Here is a 14,763-nt window from a genome sequence, read left to right as displayed (position 1 = left end):
TTGCTATATGAGAGATGATAAATTTCACTGTCCTTGAATGGAGATAAGAATGGTTTGAATATGAAGGGCAGTTGAATACCTTTTTCATACAAATCCAATTTTGGACAAAAGTTTCTGAAGTTTGTGGGAAATTGGATTCCACCTACTTTGCCGCCACAAGGTGTCAAAAATTAACCGAAAGAAAATAAGCTTGGATGGGATACTCTCGATTGACTTTGTATGTAAATTCTAATCTGAATGTATTTATTGAAATGCGGCTAGAGGAACACGTTACACAAATGAGAGAGTGGAAATATATTGGGCATCAATTATAAACATACACATCATCAAATTGGGTCATATATCTGAATCAAATAAATTGGTTTGACAGCTTGCAAATTTAAATCGATGTATGAAGAGTGGCTATATGCGAACACGGTTATATTGATGAGACTCAATTTTCTTTTTTGGTGTAAGCAAGTCAGACCTGATTTGAAGCAAGATTAGTACAAAGAAAGTGCACCGAATTTTGATAATTTTTTTTTTTTACAAGCAAATTTTGAAAAGTTAGGAAACATCTTTAGGAATTTTTCTTGAAGGATAGCATTTTTAAAAGTTTTTCTTAACTTCTTAGTTCTTTCTATCCTTTTCATCCTTATCTCTAAATTAAATTTCAATATATATATATATATATATATATATATATAATAAATTTTTTTATCAATAGTTAAAAATAATTTTATATCAGAATATAAAATTAAGTATCATAAATCTAAAATATAATTTAAATGTTAAAAATATTTATTCATTACAAATTTTACTTATAATATAATTTAATTATAACCCCATACATTTTTTTTTCTGATGTTATATTTCATCCAAATTCCAATTTTTTTTTTTCCTTGTCAATGGCCACCAAGTGTCAAGACTTTATTCTTCCTGTACAATGTCTCTATTCATTCATTAATTAAAGAATCAACATGCATGTGCCTCAACTACATGAATATGAATGTAGGCATAATAAATAGATACCTAACACTCTTTTCTTCACAGCTCCTAAAACATGTCTACATTGTTTACATTATGAAGAAATACCAGTTTGCTGTCTGGGGACCAACTTGTTTTCAGATCATAGACTTAATGGAGCGCACCTGCCTCATTCACATTCACATTCGCAAACCGAGATGCAGTGCCTCAGTTTTATGTACCTCTCTTTGTTGATACTCTAACACTGCATTTGAATTAAAGAGAGTACACTGGAGCATATATATTGCAGAAGAATAAACAACCTTATGGAAGGTTTTACCTTGCTTCTGTTCTGCCTTGCCTTGCTGAATAGTATAGCAGCTGCCACTGTGAGAGAAACTATTAGCACATTGCAATCAATCAATGATGACCAGATCATAGTTTCACCTGGCAAAACCTATGCACTTGGATTCTTCAGTCCAGGCAATTCGAAGAACCGTTACGTGGGAATTTGGTATAATGAGATCCCAACACAGACTGTAGTATGGGTTGCCAACAGAGACAACCCTCTTGCAGACTCATCAGGGGTTTTGAAGCTCAATGAAACTGGAGCTCTAGTCCTTCTCAACCATAACAAGAGCGTTGTCTGGTCTTCCAACGCATCGAAGCCAGCGCGGTATCCGGTTGCGAAGCTTTTGGATTCTGGAAATCTCGTTGTGCAGGACGGAAACGACACCAGTGAAACAAAAGATTTATTGTGGCAAAGTTTTGATTATCCGGGGGACACGATCTTGCCGGGACAGAAGTTTGGAAGAAATCTAGTTACGGGCCTGAATCGATTCATGTCATCATGGAACAGCACTGATGATCCATCACAAGGGGAATATAGTTATCAAATTGATATTAGCGGATATCCGCAGCTCGTTTTAAGAGAAGGCGCTTTCAAAAGATATCGTTTTGGATCGTGGAATGGTATTCAGTTTAGTGGGGCACCTCAGCTGAAGCAAAATAATTTTACTAGATTTAGTTTTGTTTCTGATGAGGAAGAGTTGTATTTTAGATTTGAGCAGACCAACAAGTTCGTTTTTCATAGGATGCAGTTATCAACAGATGGATATATCCTGGGGGATTATTGGAATACTGAAGAAAAAGTTTGGAGCTTGCATGGGAAAATTCCTGTGGATGACTGTGATTACTATGACAAATGTGGAGCCTATGCTAGCTGTAATATAAACAATGTCCCTCCGTGTAATTGCTTGGACGGATTCGTACCCAAAACGGATGATATATACGGTGGTTGTGTCAGGAGAACTTCACTTAGTTGTCATGGAGACGGGTTTTTGAAGCTTTCAGGGTTGAAACTACCAGACACAGAGAGATCCTGGTTTAATAGAAGTATTAGCCTTGAGGATTGCAGGACATTGTGCATGAACAATTGCTCCTGTACAGCTTATGCAGCCTTGGATGTCAGTAAAGGGCCAACTGGGTGTTTACTCTGGTTTGATGATCTGGTTGACATAAGAGATTTCACTGATGTTGATGAAGATATATATATAAGGGTGGCTGGGACAGAAATAGGTAAGAGATTGTCTCTCAATTGGTAATTTTTGCTTCTCTTCCTTTTTGTTTCTTTATTTTGTTGTCTTCTGACATTTCTTATTGTTTCCCAACATCTCTTTCTCACAGAAGCTATTGAAGGAAAGCAATTACATAAATCCAACATCCGGAAGCCACAGACTGTTTTCATAAGTTGTGTGTTGTTTATTGCAATTTTAATCTTATGCTTAACCTTCATCATTTATAGACGGTGGAAGACACGGCAGAAAGGAGGTTAAGTAGTTCTTCTATATATTATATTTACTGTAAACTTAGGCTGTTTTATCCGCAAATTAGTATCTGTTAGAAAACAGAACAGAACATAAAATAGGTATTAGACTCTATGAGAAAATGCTGTAAAATAGAACCAGCAAATATAAACGTATATGAAGATAAAGAAAGAAGCATATCTGATCTGATGTATTTCAATTTTTCACCCACTTGAACTTTCACAAAAATTAACAAGCCCTTGATAGGACAAAACAAAAAGAAAATTATGACTAACTAAAAGTAGGCATGATTACCCCACAACTAGCTGTTAAACAAAAGTAGTTTTTAACCATGCTTAAAAAGTAATTAGAAAAGTTAAAGGGGTATTTAATATGACAGTTGGAAAATCTCAGATGCTAACAATATCACCTCTATCCGTGATCAAGATGTAAGCTCTCGGTCATTGCAGGCATGTTATACTTTGTTACACAGTAATAGATTTTCACTGTCTTGGGTTTCTCTTTCTCACCTTGAGATTTGGTTAATTGGCATTAATCTGTACAGACAACAATAATAATTAACTGTTCACAAATAAGAAAGTAGAAAGCCTTTAATACAAATCAATGAAGTTTACTACCACATAAACCAAGTTTGCTTCTATTCTGTTCTAGATTTGGGGTGGGGCATTTAAGGTAGAAAGAGTATGGAAGACTGAGCTTATTCTACATTAGAACTTCTTTTTTCTTTACACACACCAATTACTACATTGCAGGAAAGATGAAAGACAAACTAGAAAGGGATGCAAGTGTAATATATGAGCACGAGAAGGATGACCTAGAGTTACCCATGTTTGAATGGTCTACAATTACTTGTGCAACCAATAACTTTTCACCTGACAACAAACTAGGGGAAGGTGGTTTTGGATCAGTTTATAAGGTAATGAAATGATAAAATATCTTCATGAGCCTAGAATGCATGATATTTAATAATTTTTTATATTATGTGCACTGTTCTATAAATCTTACCACTATATTGTCAAATAATGGTTAGAAATGCTAATTACAATAGACTGGCCTTATAACCAATAGTTTTTTTCTGGAAGAAATTAAGGGACTATTTGTTTTGAGAAAATATTTTCTGTTTTTTGTAACAAAAAACGGTTACATTGTGTTTACCTTATTTCTTGTTTTCATAAGATTTTATAGGAAATTATGACAACAAAAAAATGATTTTATTATTTGTTATAGAAATATTTGAAAACAAAAAACAGATTAAAAGCAATGTAATATTTTTGTAATGAAAAATAAAAACAGAAAAACATCAAACCAATAGGCCCTGTAGAGCTTAGCTGATCTGCTGATGGCTTTATTTCTGATTCTATCTTGCACATTTTCATACTTCAGCTAGGTTTTTAAGTTGACTTGGGACATATGAAGAGGCTACTACATACTAACTGAGCTGTTGTTTCCTCTTATCAATCCTCTGCTTGTCCAATTCTAATTCATCATATTTCATATATCACCTTGTTGATCTTATAGAAAAATTTTAAACAATTCTGCATTCTTGCAATAAATAAATAAATATATATATATATATATTTAGTATAGGAACGCATTTACTGAATGATGAACTTTAAGTCAATTGATCTCTAACATGTTTTAGTAAATACGAAGCCTTTTCAAAGCATAATTTGTCATAACTTTCAGGGTATCCTGGACGATGGAGGAGAAATAGCTGTCAAGAGGCTCTCAAAGAATTCGAGCCAAGGACTACAAGAGTTCAAAAATGAAGTTATGCATATTGCAAAGCTTCAGCACAGGAATTTAGTGAGGCTACTAGGGTATTGCATTCAAGCAGAAGAAAGACTGCTTGTTTATGAATTTATGGCCAACAAAAGCTTGGATTCCTTCATATTTGGTTTGTTTCCAAATAAACCGTATTCATTGTTTAATTCATTTGGGATTATATTTTAATTTGTTGGATGGGATATTCATAGTTTGAAAATTATTGCAATTAAACAGATACATCAAACAAATCATGCTAGAATGGAAATGAATTTTCCTATATATATATATATATATATATATATATATATATATATATATAATATAGTTATTCATGGCACGAGGAAGGGAAATTAATTTATTTTGCACTAGATTTGTAATTCTATAACCTATAGAAACTATTTAAACAGATTTCCACTTCCTAAAATACGGCTAGTCTGGATTCATTGTCTCTGTATCATGGTTCAAACTTTAGAATCTTATTAAGAAAGACTCCGACTTGGCTACATTTTTAACAGATGAAAACAAGAGCATGTTACTAGATTGGCCAAGGCGGTCGCTAATTATCAATGGGGTTGCTCGGGGTCTTCTTTATCTTCATCAAGATTCAAGGCATAGAATAGTTCACAGAGATCTCAAAGCCGGGAATGTTTTGTTAGATAGTGAAATGAACCCAAAGATCTCGGACTTTGGACTGGCTAGAAGCTTTGGAGGAAACGAAATCGAAGCAACTACAAAGCATGTAGTTGGAACCTAGTAAGTGTCTGATTACTCCTATATGGTATGAATATGATTGTTTGGCATAGTCTTAAAATTATTTTTTGGTTCATGTGATGTGCAGTGGCTATCTGCCTCCAGAGTATATAATTGATGGAGCTTATTCAACAAAGTCAGATGTTTTCAGCTTCGGCGTGTTGATATTGGAGATAGTGAGTGGGAAGAGAAATAAAGGGTTCTGTCATCAAGATAATCTTCTGGCACATGTAAGAATGAACTTGAATTTTTACCATGTTTAAAATGTTTCTTCTGTTAACCAAATGGTTTGAAAAAAAATATGCAGGTATGGAGGCTATTTACTGAAGGCAAATGCTCTGAAATAGTTGATGCAACAATAATAGACTCACTCAATTTACCTGAAGTGCTAAGAACAATTCACGTGGGACTACTGTGTGTGCAACTAAGTCCAGACGACAGGCCGAACATGTCATCTGTGGTTCTGATGCTGAGCAGTGAATCTGAACTGCCTCAGCCAAACTTGCCTGGATTCTTTACAAGTACAAGTATGGCTGGCGATAGTTCTTCATCAAGCAGTTATAAACAATACACAAATAATGACATGACAGTAAGCATAATGTCTGCTAGATAGGTTGCATTTCAAACTTAATCTTGGAGTGGTGTAATATCTGATTGTGGATAAGTATTGGGTAAAGCAATTGCTTTTCATATGTGTATTTCTGAGATCAGATGCAAGTTATTTCAGTAAATATTTCAAATTGAGTTTAACAGGCATGCTGTGTCAGTTTTTCCACTATCAACCAATAAAAAATCATTTTTTGTTTGACTTTTAAGATAATTACAATAAAAATCAACAACTCTATCATATAATATTAGTTTGTGATTACTTTCAGAATTTCTGTTGGTTTGATTTGTTAGATAGCAATTGGTCGATAGAGTAAAAATCTTTTATGCACTGTGAATGCATATATTATTTATTCTTTAAAATTTTAAAACGAAAATAAAAGTGTTCAAAAAAGAAGAAAAGTAAAACATGACACTGAAAGGGAAGAGATCAAATGAAGCACTTATTAATCGTATAGATTAAGGTAGTTTGGACTTGAAGTCATTTTTGTAGTGCTCTAGGAAGATTTCATTTTCTTTTTCCTATGAATTCTAATTAACGATATTCCCATTAATTTCGGATTTTAAGTACTATCGGAAAGTATTTTCGGGAAGAACAATTGTCTATTTCGGAAAGTATTTCTGGAAGAACAATTGTTGTAAACAGAGTCATAACAACTTTGCAGCACAATTTCATCAGAAAGATATGCGAAAGTAAATTTTTGTGAGGAGAGGACAACAAAGAGGAGCCTATATTGTTGTGATTTCTTATCTTATTAGATCGCAAAGGTAGGTGAATGTGAAAGGGCCTGAGACGCTCTCTTATTTTATTTTTTATTTCATCTCTTTTTTTTTTTTTTAATTTCCCTCATCGAAATTGTTATGTGATTTGTAGTTGTAATGTAATGTAAAATCAGTGATCAAAGTTTACAACCTTGTGTGAAGAACTTGTGATGGTTCACCACGTGTGAATGAAATATTCTTCAACATGTGTGTCGTTCAGTGTTGAAGGAAAAAAGTTGTAAATTAGAACCGAATGAGCTACTAAGAGAGTCTAACTCTTACGTGTGATTGAGCCCTAAATAATTTGAAAACCAGAAGGACTTTTAAGGAAATATCTTAGAAAAAAGGGCAAAAGGGAGATATACCTATGAAATGAAGGGAGGTGTAATTAACATGACCCTAATTAACATGTAACTATCCCAGATTGTTACCGGAGTGCAAAATCAATGCGTTAGGTCCCTGCCTTTTCCCAATCCCCCAAATTTTGGCTATTCATCCCCTCGGTTTAATTTTCATAGAAAAAATTCAATAATAACCACGAGTGTGGTTTCCTTATTTGAAACTTAAATTTCGGAATTATGAAAAACAAAATGAATTCTGAAATTTAAACTTCAAAAGTATGTATTTGTTACACTTTCATAATTATACTTCTTGAAGTTTTTTGTATATTACGAAATTAAAATTTTGAAAGCCTATTTGTTACACATTTTGGAGATAAAACTTCATAAACTCAGTCTGGATTTGAACTTCCAAAAGTGTATTTGTTACACATTCTAGAATTAAACTTTCAGAGGTCTATTTGTTACACATTCTTCGATTAAAATTCAGGAGGCATACTAATAGACTTTTGAAAAACTTTTTTCTCAAATATGTTTTTATCTTTACTAAATGTTGGATTTTTGTATTTGATTCTTAATAAATTTTTATTTTGTGTTGAATTTTTAATAAAATAATATTTTTATTTTTTCTTTAATATTTTATTTTAATCCATGATAAATTAAAAAAATTTGTATTTATTTTCGAATAAATTAATAAATTTTGTTTTAGTATCTATTAATAACAAATAAAAAATATTTATCATAAAACAAACACAAAATTTATTCATTTATTAGAAACTAAAAACAAGTGTCAAACATTAAAAATAAAATTATTATTTTATTAAAAATTCGTCACAAAATAAACATTTATTAAAAAATAAATATAAAATCAAATATTTATTAGAAATAAAATCATATTTAATTCTTTTTTTTTCTTTTGTAAAGTTTATGCAAACAAAGAAAAGAAAAACAGGCCACTCCCTCAGAAAAGAAGGCTACAGATGTCTGGAGCGAGGACTATCAACTACCATAAGAGAAACCCCAGAATCAAGTCCTAAGTTTGCCAAAAAAAACCGCACATTGATTACCCTCTCTCATCCTATGAAGGAACTCTAGCTTCCAGTTTTTGGAATTTTATTTTCAGAATGGGTAACATAAACTTCCAAATGTTTAATTTTAGAATATACATACAGACTGTTTATGGAGTCTGATTCTGCAGAAGTAGTAAGTTTGGTTTCAAGTTCCGGTATGGTGGATCACCCTTATGCATCCTTTGTATTGGACATTAGAGGATTTGCCTATTGTTAGAATAAAAATTGACCCAAAAAATTGTGTGAATAGAAAAAAAGAAAAATAAGAGTAAAACTGTAAAAGTGTCCTTGATATTTACTTACTGTTAACTAAATAAGTGGGTATATACGTAGGCACGTAGACTGTAACAAAAGATAAATGCTCAGAAATTGTTGATGCATCGCTCGTGTATAAAGCAAAAGCTCATAAATTGTGTCTACTATGTGCGCAAAAAAGTCCACAACAAGGACAAGATGTCATCGTCTGGGGTCATTCATGATGCAGAGTATGCCCTGTTTGGTAGCATTGGAATAGGGTGGGGAGGGTGGAAATACGGAGAGAAAATAATGCTGGTTGTTTGGTTGAATGGAAATACCCTATAAATATGTTGGGACGTCGCGCTAGTACCTTTTTATTCCATTTTTCATCTATTTTTATTCATTTCTCTATTTTCACCCTAGTCAGTATTCTGGAAACCTTTCGACAAATTGTTTAAAAAACGAATACACTTTCTCAAATATTCTAAAGCTGATGATAAAAAGATAATAGTCGGGGAAGAAGACTAACAAGCTAATTAACAGGTAACTAAGTCTTATTTTGCAAAAGTTGGACGAATTTCCCAGTTTTTTTGGTTACAAAAGAAGTTCCGAGTTTCATGCAGAAGGACAAAAATACAGTTATTTGTAACATAAAGACTAGTTTTTGGGAAGTAGACTTTGACCATTAGAAAGTATTGCCTCATCCTTATATTTGGTTACTATGGTTATTATCTTTTAGTTTTTATAATTTAAAAGTAATTTTTTTAGTTTTTATAATTTATATTTTAATTATTTTTTAATCCCTTTAATTAAAAAAAAAATTAGTCCCTATAATTCATATTTTAATTCTTTTTTATTCTCTGTAATTTGGAAATTATGGAAACTAAAAAAGTAAAATCATAAAATTATAAGAACTAAAAAAAAACACTTTCAAAATTACAAGAAGAGAATTAAAATATAAATGTTAAAGATTAAAAAGATCACTTTCAAACTATAGGAGCTAAAAAAGTAAAAATCATGAATCAAATGAGTAATTTAACCTTATATAAAATAAATTTTCCATTAATTCATATCCTTTGTGAAGATGGATTAATTTAGTTAATTATATTAAATTTATTAATAATTTATATTATTCTTCCAAAAACATCTTTCATTATCTAATTAGATAATACTTAGAGAAAAAATATTATCATTAAATAAGAATATTATAGGAAAAAAATTACGCCAAACAATTAATATTTGATATCTGCAATGCAATCGATGAATCTTCATTGACTTTTTTTTTCATTTTTGAAATTTGTAATTGTTTTTTTACTTATATATGTGGTTTGGAAATGTTTCTGCTGTCCTTTGATGAACAGAAAATGATAATTGTCCTGTTTATGAATAAATTCAAGATAGAAATGAAATTAATATTCTTATTTGTAGACAATAGGAAGTGAACTGTGATGATAATGCTTTATAATTTTTATTTGTATTTGGTGATGTCCAAGAAGTATTTCTTTGTTTGAATTTGCATAATTGCAATTATGTTTTATGAAATTAATATGCAAGTAAATAATTTACATGTATCAAGTAGGATTGTATTGGGTTACATTTTATAATTTGTTATTAGTCATTTTTAAGAGAGACTGATAAATCAAAAACTAATTAAAAATATTTTTTACCCAATACAATCCTACTTGAATGGGATAAAATTTTTGTAACAGTTAAAATACATATTCAGAGGCTACTTTTTAACTTCAATATATTTAAGAAATATTGTTAAGATGGATGCTAAATCTAAAGTCTAAATACAAGATTATAGGGACTAATAAACCGGATTTGTATGAATAAGATGCCTTCAAGTCGATCTTAACAATTTTTATTTATTGATTTTACTCCTAAATTGTAGTGCTTTCAACTGTCCGCTATCTTAAAATTAGATTAGTCCTTACCCCTTTGTGATCTATAGTCAATATACATCTTTAATTCTTTGAGGGCTGCAAAATCTGCATTTCATTTTGACCACTATTTAAGTATGATTATTAATTTGTGGTATTGCTTGTATCAGTTGTATGTGTTTCCTTGACATTACCAGTATAAAATAGTGCAATAAAATTGTGTTTTGGACTGGTTGTTTGATGCCATGCACCAAAATAATGAATCAATATAGTTTTCAGATGAGAGTACTAAATTACTAATGACAAGTTGGAAATAGCCAGATAATGCTATCTACACCTTAAAATAATTGTTGTTCATAAAAATTAAGAGGGAAATCCATAAACTCCATATAAACTATCTTGCATCTAACAACGACAGAGAAATCTCATTGGTTGATTTCAGTTTACTATTTCCTGATGAAGAACCAGATTGATGCGGATAAAAGGCCCGTTCCCTTGGCCTAGGCAATAATTTCTCACCATTCAGCATTATAACTACAACTGACATGTCTGGCCTATCCTCTGGTCTGTCTTGTGCACATAAAAGACCGATCTGAATACATCTTAATACATCAGCTTCAGCCAGATCTATTGATTTGCTTAGTGATTCATCTAGCAACTCCATTGGTCCTTCTTCACACCAGTCTCCATGCCTAGTGGCCATCAAAATTCAAATTGTGAATTTTGAGTTCAATAACTGTGTGTTTGGATACATGTTTTATAGGTGCATCAATGCTCAAAATCATGTCAAATAATGAAAAATATGCAGAAGCTACAAATGTTCAAACATATATACTTACATGTCCAAGAAGGTCATGACCATTATCGTCAAAATATTCCCTATTCTTCTTTCCATAAACTGTCTCTAGTACAATAACACCAAAACTGAAGACATCAGACTTCACAGAGAAATTCCCACGAGCAGCGTACTCTGGAGAAATATAACCACTGCAATGCAGAAAACGAAATGGAGCTCAGAAAGAGGGGAGGAATTTTTATGAACCATAAAGTAACAAAATGAAGCCATTTAAGCATGCTTACTAAGTTCCCACTACTCTCTTTGTTTGGCCTTCAACTTCATCTCCTCCAAATGTTCTAGCAAGACCAAAGTCTGATATTTTTGGATTCATGCTTTCATCTAGAAGAATATTGCTTGTTTTGAGATCTCTGTGGATAATCCTTAATCTAGAATCTTCATGAAGATAGAGAAGTCCTCGAGCAATCCCACAAATAATTTGGAAGCGCTGAGCCCAATTCAGCAAACTTTTTCTAGCTTCAACTGACAAATTTTTCAGTTAGTTAGCATGAAGATGACTTGATGATCATGGCTAGAGAAAATCAAGTATTGAGACAGGATAAAATCTCCAACCAAAAATAAAGTAGTCCAAACTTCTGTTTGTCATCAATTCATATATCAAGATTCTCTCATCATCTTGAATGCAACACCCTAGAAGCTTCACAAGATTTCGGTGCTGAAGATTGGCAATTAGCACAACTTCATTTATGAACTCTTTTGGTCCCTGTCCTGAATTATTGCAAAGCCGCTTCACAGCTATATCTTGGTCATTTGTCAATGTACCCTGACAATCATTTCATAGGAAAGTTATGCATAGATGATAAATCCAATGGCAGGATATAAATTTAATCAAATTACCTTGTAAACTTGTCCAAATCCACCTTCTCCCAATTTTTAAATAGTTGGAAAGTTATTAGTTGCATTAGCTATGGTTAAAAAATCAAATATTGGTATGTCAATTTCTTCCTTCTCTGTGTTACCAGTGTGAGTGTGATTCTTCCAGCTAACTATTTTGTTCTTCCCTGTGAAGATAGAAGAAATGACTGCATTATATCTAGGTTCTATCATAAGAGGAAAAGCTAATGGTTACCAAACCTTCAAATTTTTTTTTTTATCAAAATAGAATATTTGCAATTATTAAATAACTATTATCTGTACCATAGTACATTAACAAAGCAAACGAGTGGATGTAAATACCTGGCTTCTCAAGCTTTTTCATCCTAAGTATGGCCACTCCCAATATAATCATGACCACAATGAACACAATACAACCAACAAGAATTCCTGCATCTTGTTCAAGCCTTTGTTATGACCTGAGAGATTAAAAGCACTGTTAGCTAACATGCCAAATTTTGAGCAATTTAGAAATCCCAAAAGATAAGACATCTAAAATACATATTCACAAAGAATGTTTATAGAACTCAGATGCTTCCTCAAAAATATTTTTTGTATGCTAAGTAGTACTCGACGAGTTCCTCTAATGTTCATCATACTCTTAAATGTTCTGTTATCTACCTGCAACAAGGATGAAATTTATAATATGCGCCCGAAAAACAGTATGCAACAAACATAATGTGCAGCTTAGTAAGAACCAGAATTTATATTTTTTTACTTGTGTGTTTAAGTGGAAAAGCCAAAATCAGGAAGGCAGATGAAAATAAAGTATCAGCACCTAATTCTGAAGCTGCCACTCTTATGTAAAAGTCTTGTCCTCCAGAGGTTAGTTCTCTCACATCCACAATGTTGTTAAACCAAAGCAAGCATCCACTTCCACCATCTCTGACGTCTAAATTTGCATATGTTGAGCAGGAGCTGTTTCTCAGACAGATATTCTCACATTCCTCAAGGTTCATGCTCCTATCAAACCATGAGATTGATGTGTCCGGTAACTTCATTCCCTGATACTTCAGAAAGCCATCACTATTGCCACAATCCAAATTAACTTTCCTAACACATCCATCTGTCCAATTTTGTGAATTCCATTTTTCTAGAGATTTTGGAATAAAACCCTGAAGGCATTCACATGTTGGAGAGTTATTGACATCACAATTAGAATTCACACCACAAATGGCATAATTATCACACCGATCCGCAGGGCCGGTGTAGAAAAGCTGCCAACTATTTGTCAGATCAGACAAAATGAAACGCTGTATTTGGCCTGTTAATGTGATCATGTATCTTGAAATTCGATAGTTACAAATTTACTAGCATAAAGACCTTACATTATGTCACATAACTATAATCATTCATAAGAACAAGTTATTACTATTGCTTAACCTTTTTTTTTTGTTAAAGTAAATCTTCCTTAACTACAGGAAATTGTACAAACGAAGTTTCCTTTCATTAATAGGTGGAAGCTGGGCAAGCTAAACAAATCTCCCACACTGAAAAATTCTTGTTTTTTTTATACATAGAAAGCAACTTATATCATATCATTAAGAATCAAAATATCTATATATTTGTTTTATGGATTACTGAATCCGTAACTATATTATGATGGTACAACATGATGATGAGTTTGAAGCGGCATAAAGGTTCGTGGCTCACAGCAATGCGTGTGCCCGTGGTAGGTGGTTGGGTGGCAGCACGGTGGTGGGTTTGGTAAGTTGTGGAGATGGCATTGGATGGCTGCGGTGGTGGTGTTTGGTGAAGGTGAAGTGCAGTGGTCATGGAGGTTTGGGGGAGAGGCGGCTAAGGTTTTGCTTCGGAGAGCAAGAACAAAAAGGGGATATTGAAAAAATTGGAGGTTCATAAAGAAAAAATGGGGTGCAGTAATTTCCGAAAAATACCCTCTATCCAAGTCATTCACAATCAAATGGGCTAAGTACATAATCCCCCATAATTTATTATTCGCCCTCTTCCTAATTTTTTTTGTCAATTATTTTACTGACATTTCTAAAAAGTAAAAGAATTTGCGTTTCAAATTTATGAAAAAATTGGCTTTATAAAATTGAAATTTAAAAATCACAGTTCTAAAATTTAAATTTTGAACTCATTATTTTTTATAATTCTGTAATTTAAATTCTAGAACAAAGAAATTTAACACAATATAAAAATATTATTGAAATAAAAATTTAAAAAAAATGTTGGTAGGGGGTGGGGGGAGTACAAAAAAGCAATCTAGGGCGATATGCAGGTTATTTGACAATGCTTGTTGACTAACATTTTCATCTATTTATTAATATGATTAAAATAAAAAAATTGTTGAATGTTTTATTTAATTCTCTTGTACCGCTTCCAAATAAATTTACATTCAAATATTTAAGCCATATGCTACTTAAAAATAAATAAATATTGTTTTTAAATAAGTAAACTATAAATAGAACTTAATATCTACAATAATCAACTATGACATTTTTAGACTTACGATTTAGCTTGAGTCGAGGAGTATTGGGTCAAATTGGATCAAAATGATTTCTTCAATTTTATTGACCAATATCACACATTATGACGGGTTATTTGAGTCACCCATTTTGGGACCTTAAGTTACGCATGACATGGACAATAGCCTATCTACGGTACAAGCGAGAAGTCAAAGACATGCCATAGGACGAAAGGGAAGTTCTTACCGAAAATGTTCTATTTCGTGCTTTTGAATGTTATAGAAAATTAGAAGTCACCCCCAATACGGGGTTAGATAAAATTCCTACGCCATGGAAAGTAGTGAAGGTTGTTTTTGAACCTCATCCAACTAAGTATTGTGGGTGTGTCTCCATTAGTAAGAAACAATGATTCTTAATTATG

The 14,763-nt window shown here is 32.3% G+C and overlaps 1 protein-coding gene, 1 long non-coding RNA gene and 1 pseudogene across 2 annotated transcripts; 1 reads left to right on the top strand and 2 right to left on the bottom strand.

The window, feature by feature from the left end:
• Positions 1-1,013: 1,013 nt before the first annotated feature.
• Positions 1,014-6,070, top strand: LOC114376550 (G-type lectin S-receptor-like serine/threonine-protein kinase At4g27290). Its single transcript, XM_028334718.1, has 7 exons — positions 1,014-2,523; positions 2,632-2,775; positions 3,524-3,687; positions 4,458-4,668; positions 5,054-5,291; positions 5,377-5,518; positions 5,596-6,070. Exons 1-7 carry the CDS (start codon positions 1,272-1,274, stop codon positions 5,899-5,901), a joined length of 2,457 nt encoding a protein of 818 aa, XP_028190519.1. The 5' UTR covers positions 1,014-1,271; the 3' UTR covers positions 5,902-6,070.
• LOC114376558 lies at positions 2,777-5,745 on the bottom strand. Its single transcript, XR_003658991.1, has 2 exons — positions 5,669-5,745; positions 2,777-3,307 (listed from the first exon to the last, which is right to left on the bottom strand). It is a non-coding gene; the product is annotated as an uncharacterized LOC114376558 (long non-coding RNA).
• Positions 6,071-10,578: 4,508 nt separating the features above from the next.
• LOC114373348 lies at positions 10,579-13,214 on the bottom strand (annotated as a pseudogene).
• Positions 13,215-14,763: the final 1,549 nt, after the last annotated feature.

This window comes from Glycine soja, chromosome 11 (genome assembly GCF_004193775.1).
Source record: "Glycine soja cultivar W05 chromosome 11, ASM419377v2, whole genome shotgun sequence".
Taxonomy (NCBI): Eukaryota; Viridiplantae; Streptophyta; class Magnoliopsida; order Fabales; family Fabaceae; genus Glycine; species Glycine soja.
This window is presented reverse-complemented; position numbering and strand designations above follow the sequence as displayed.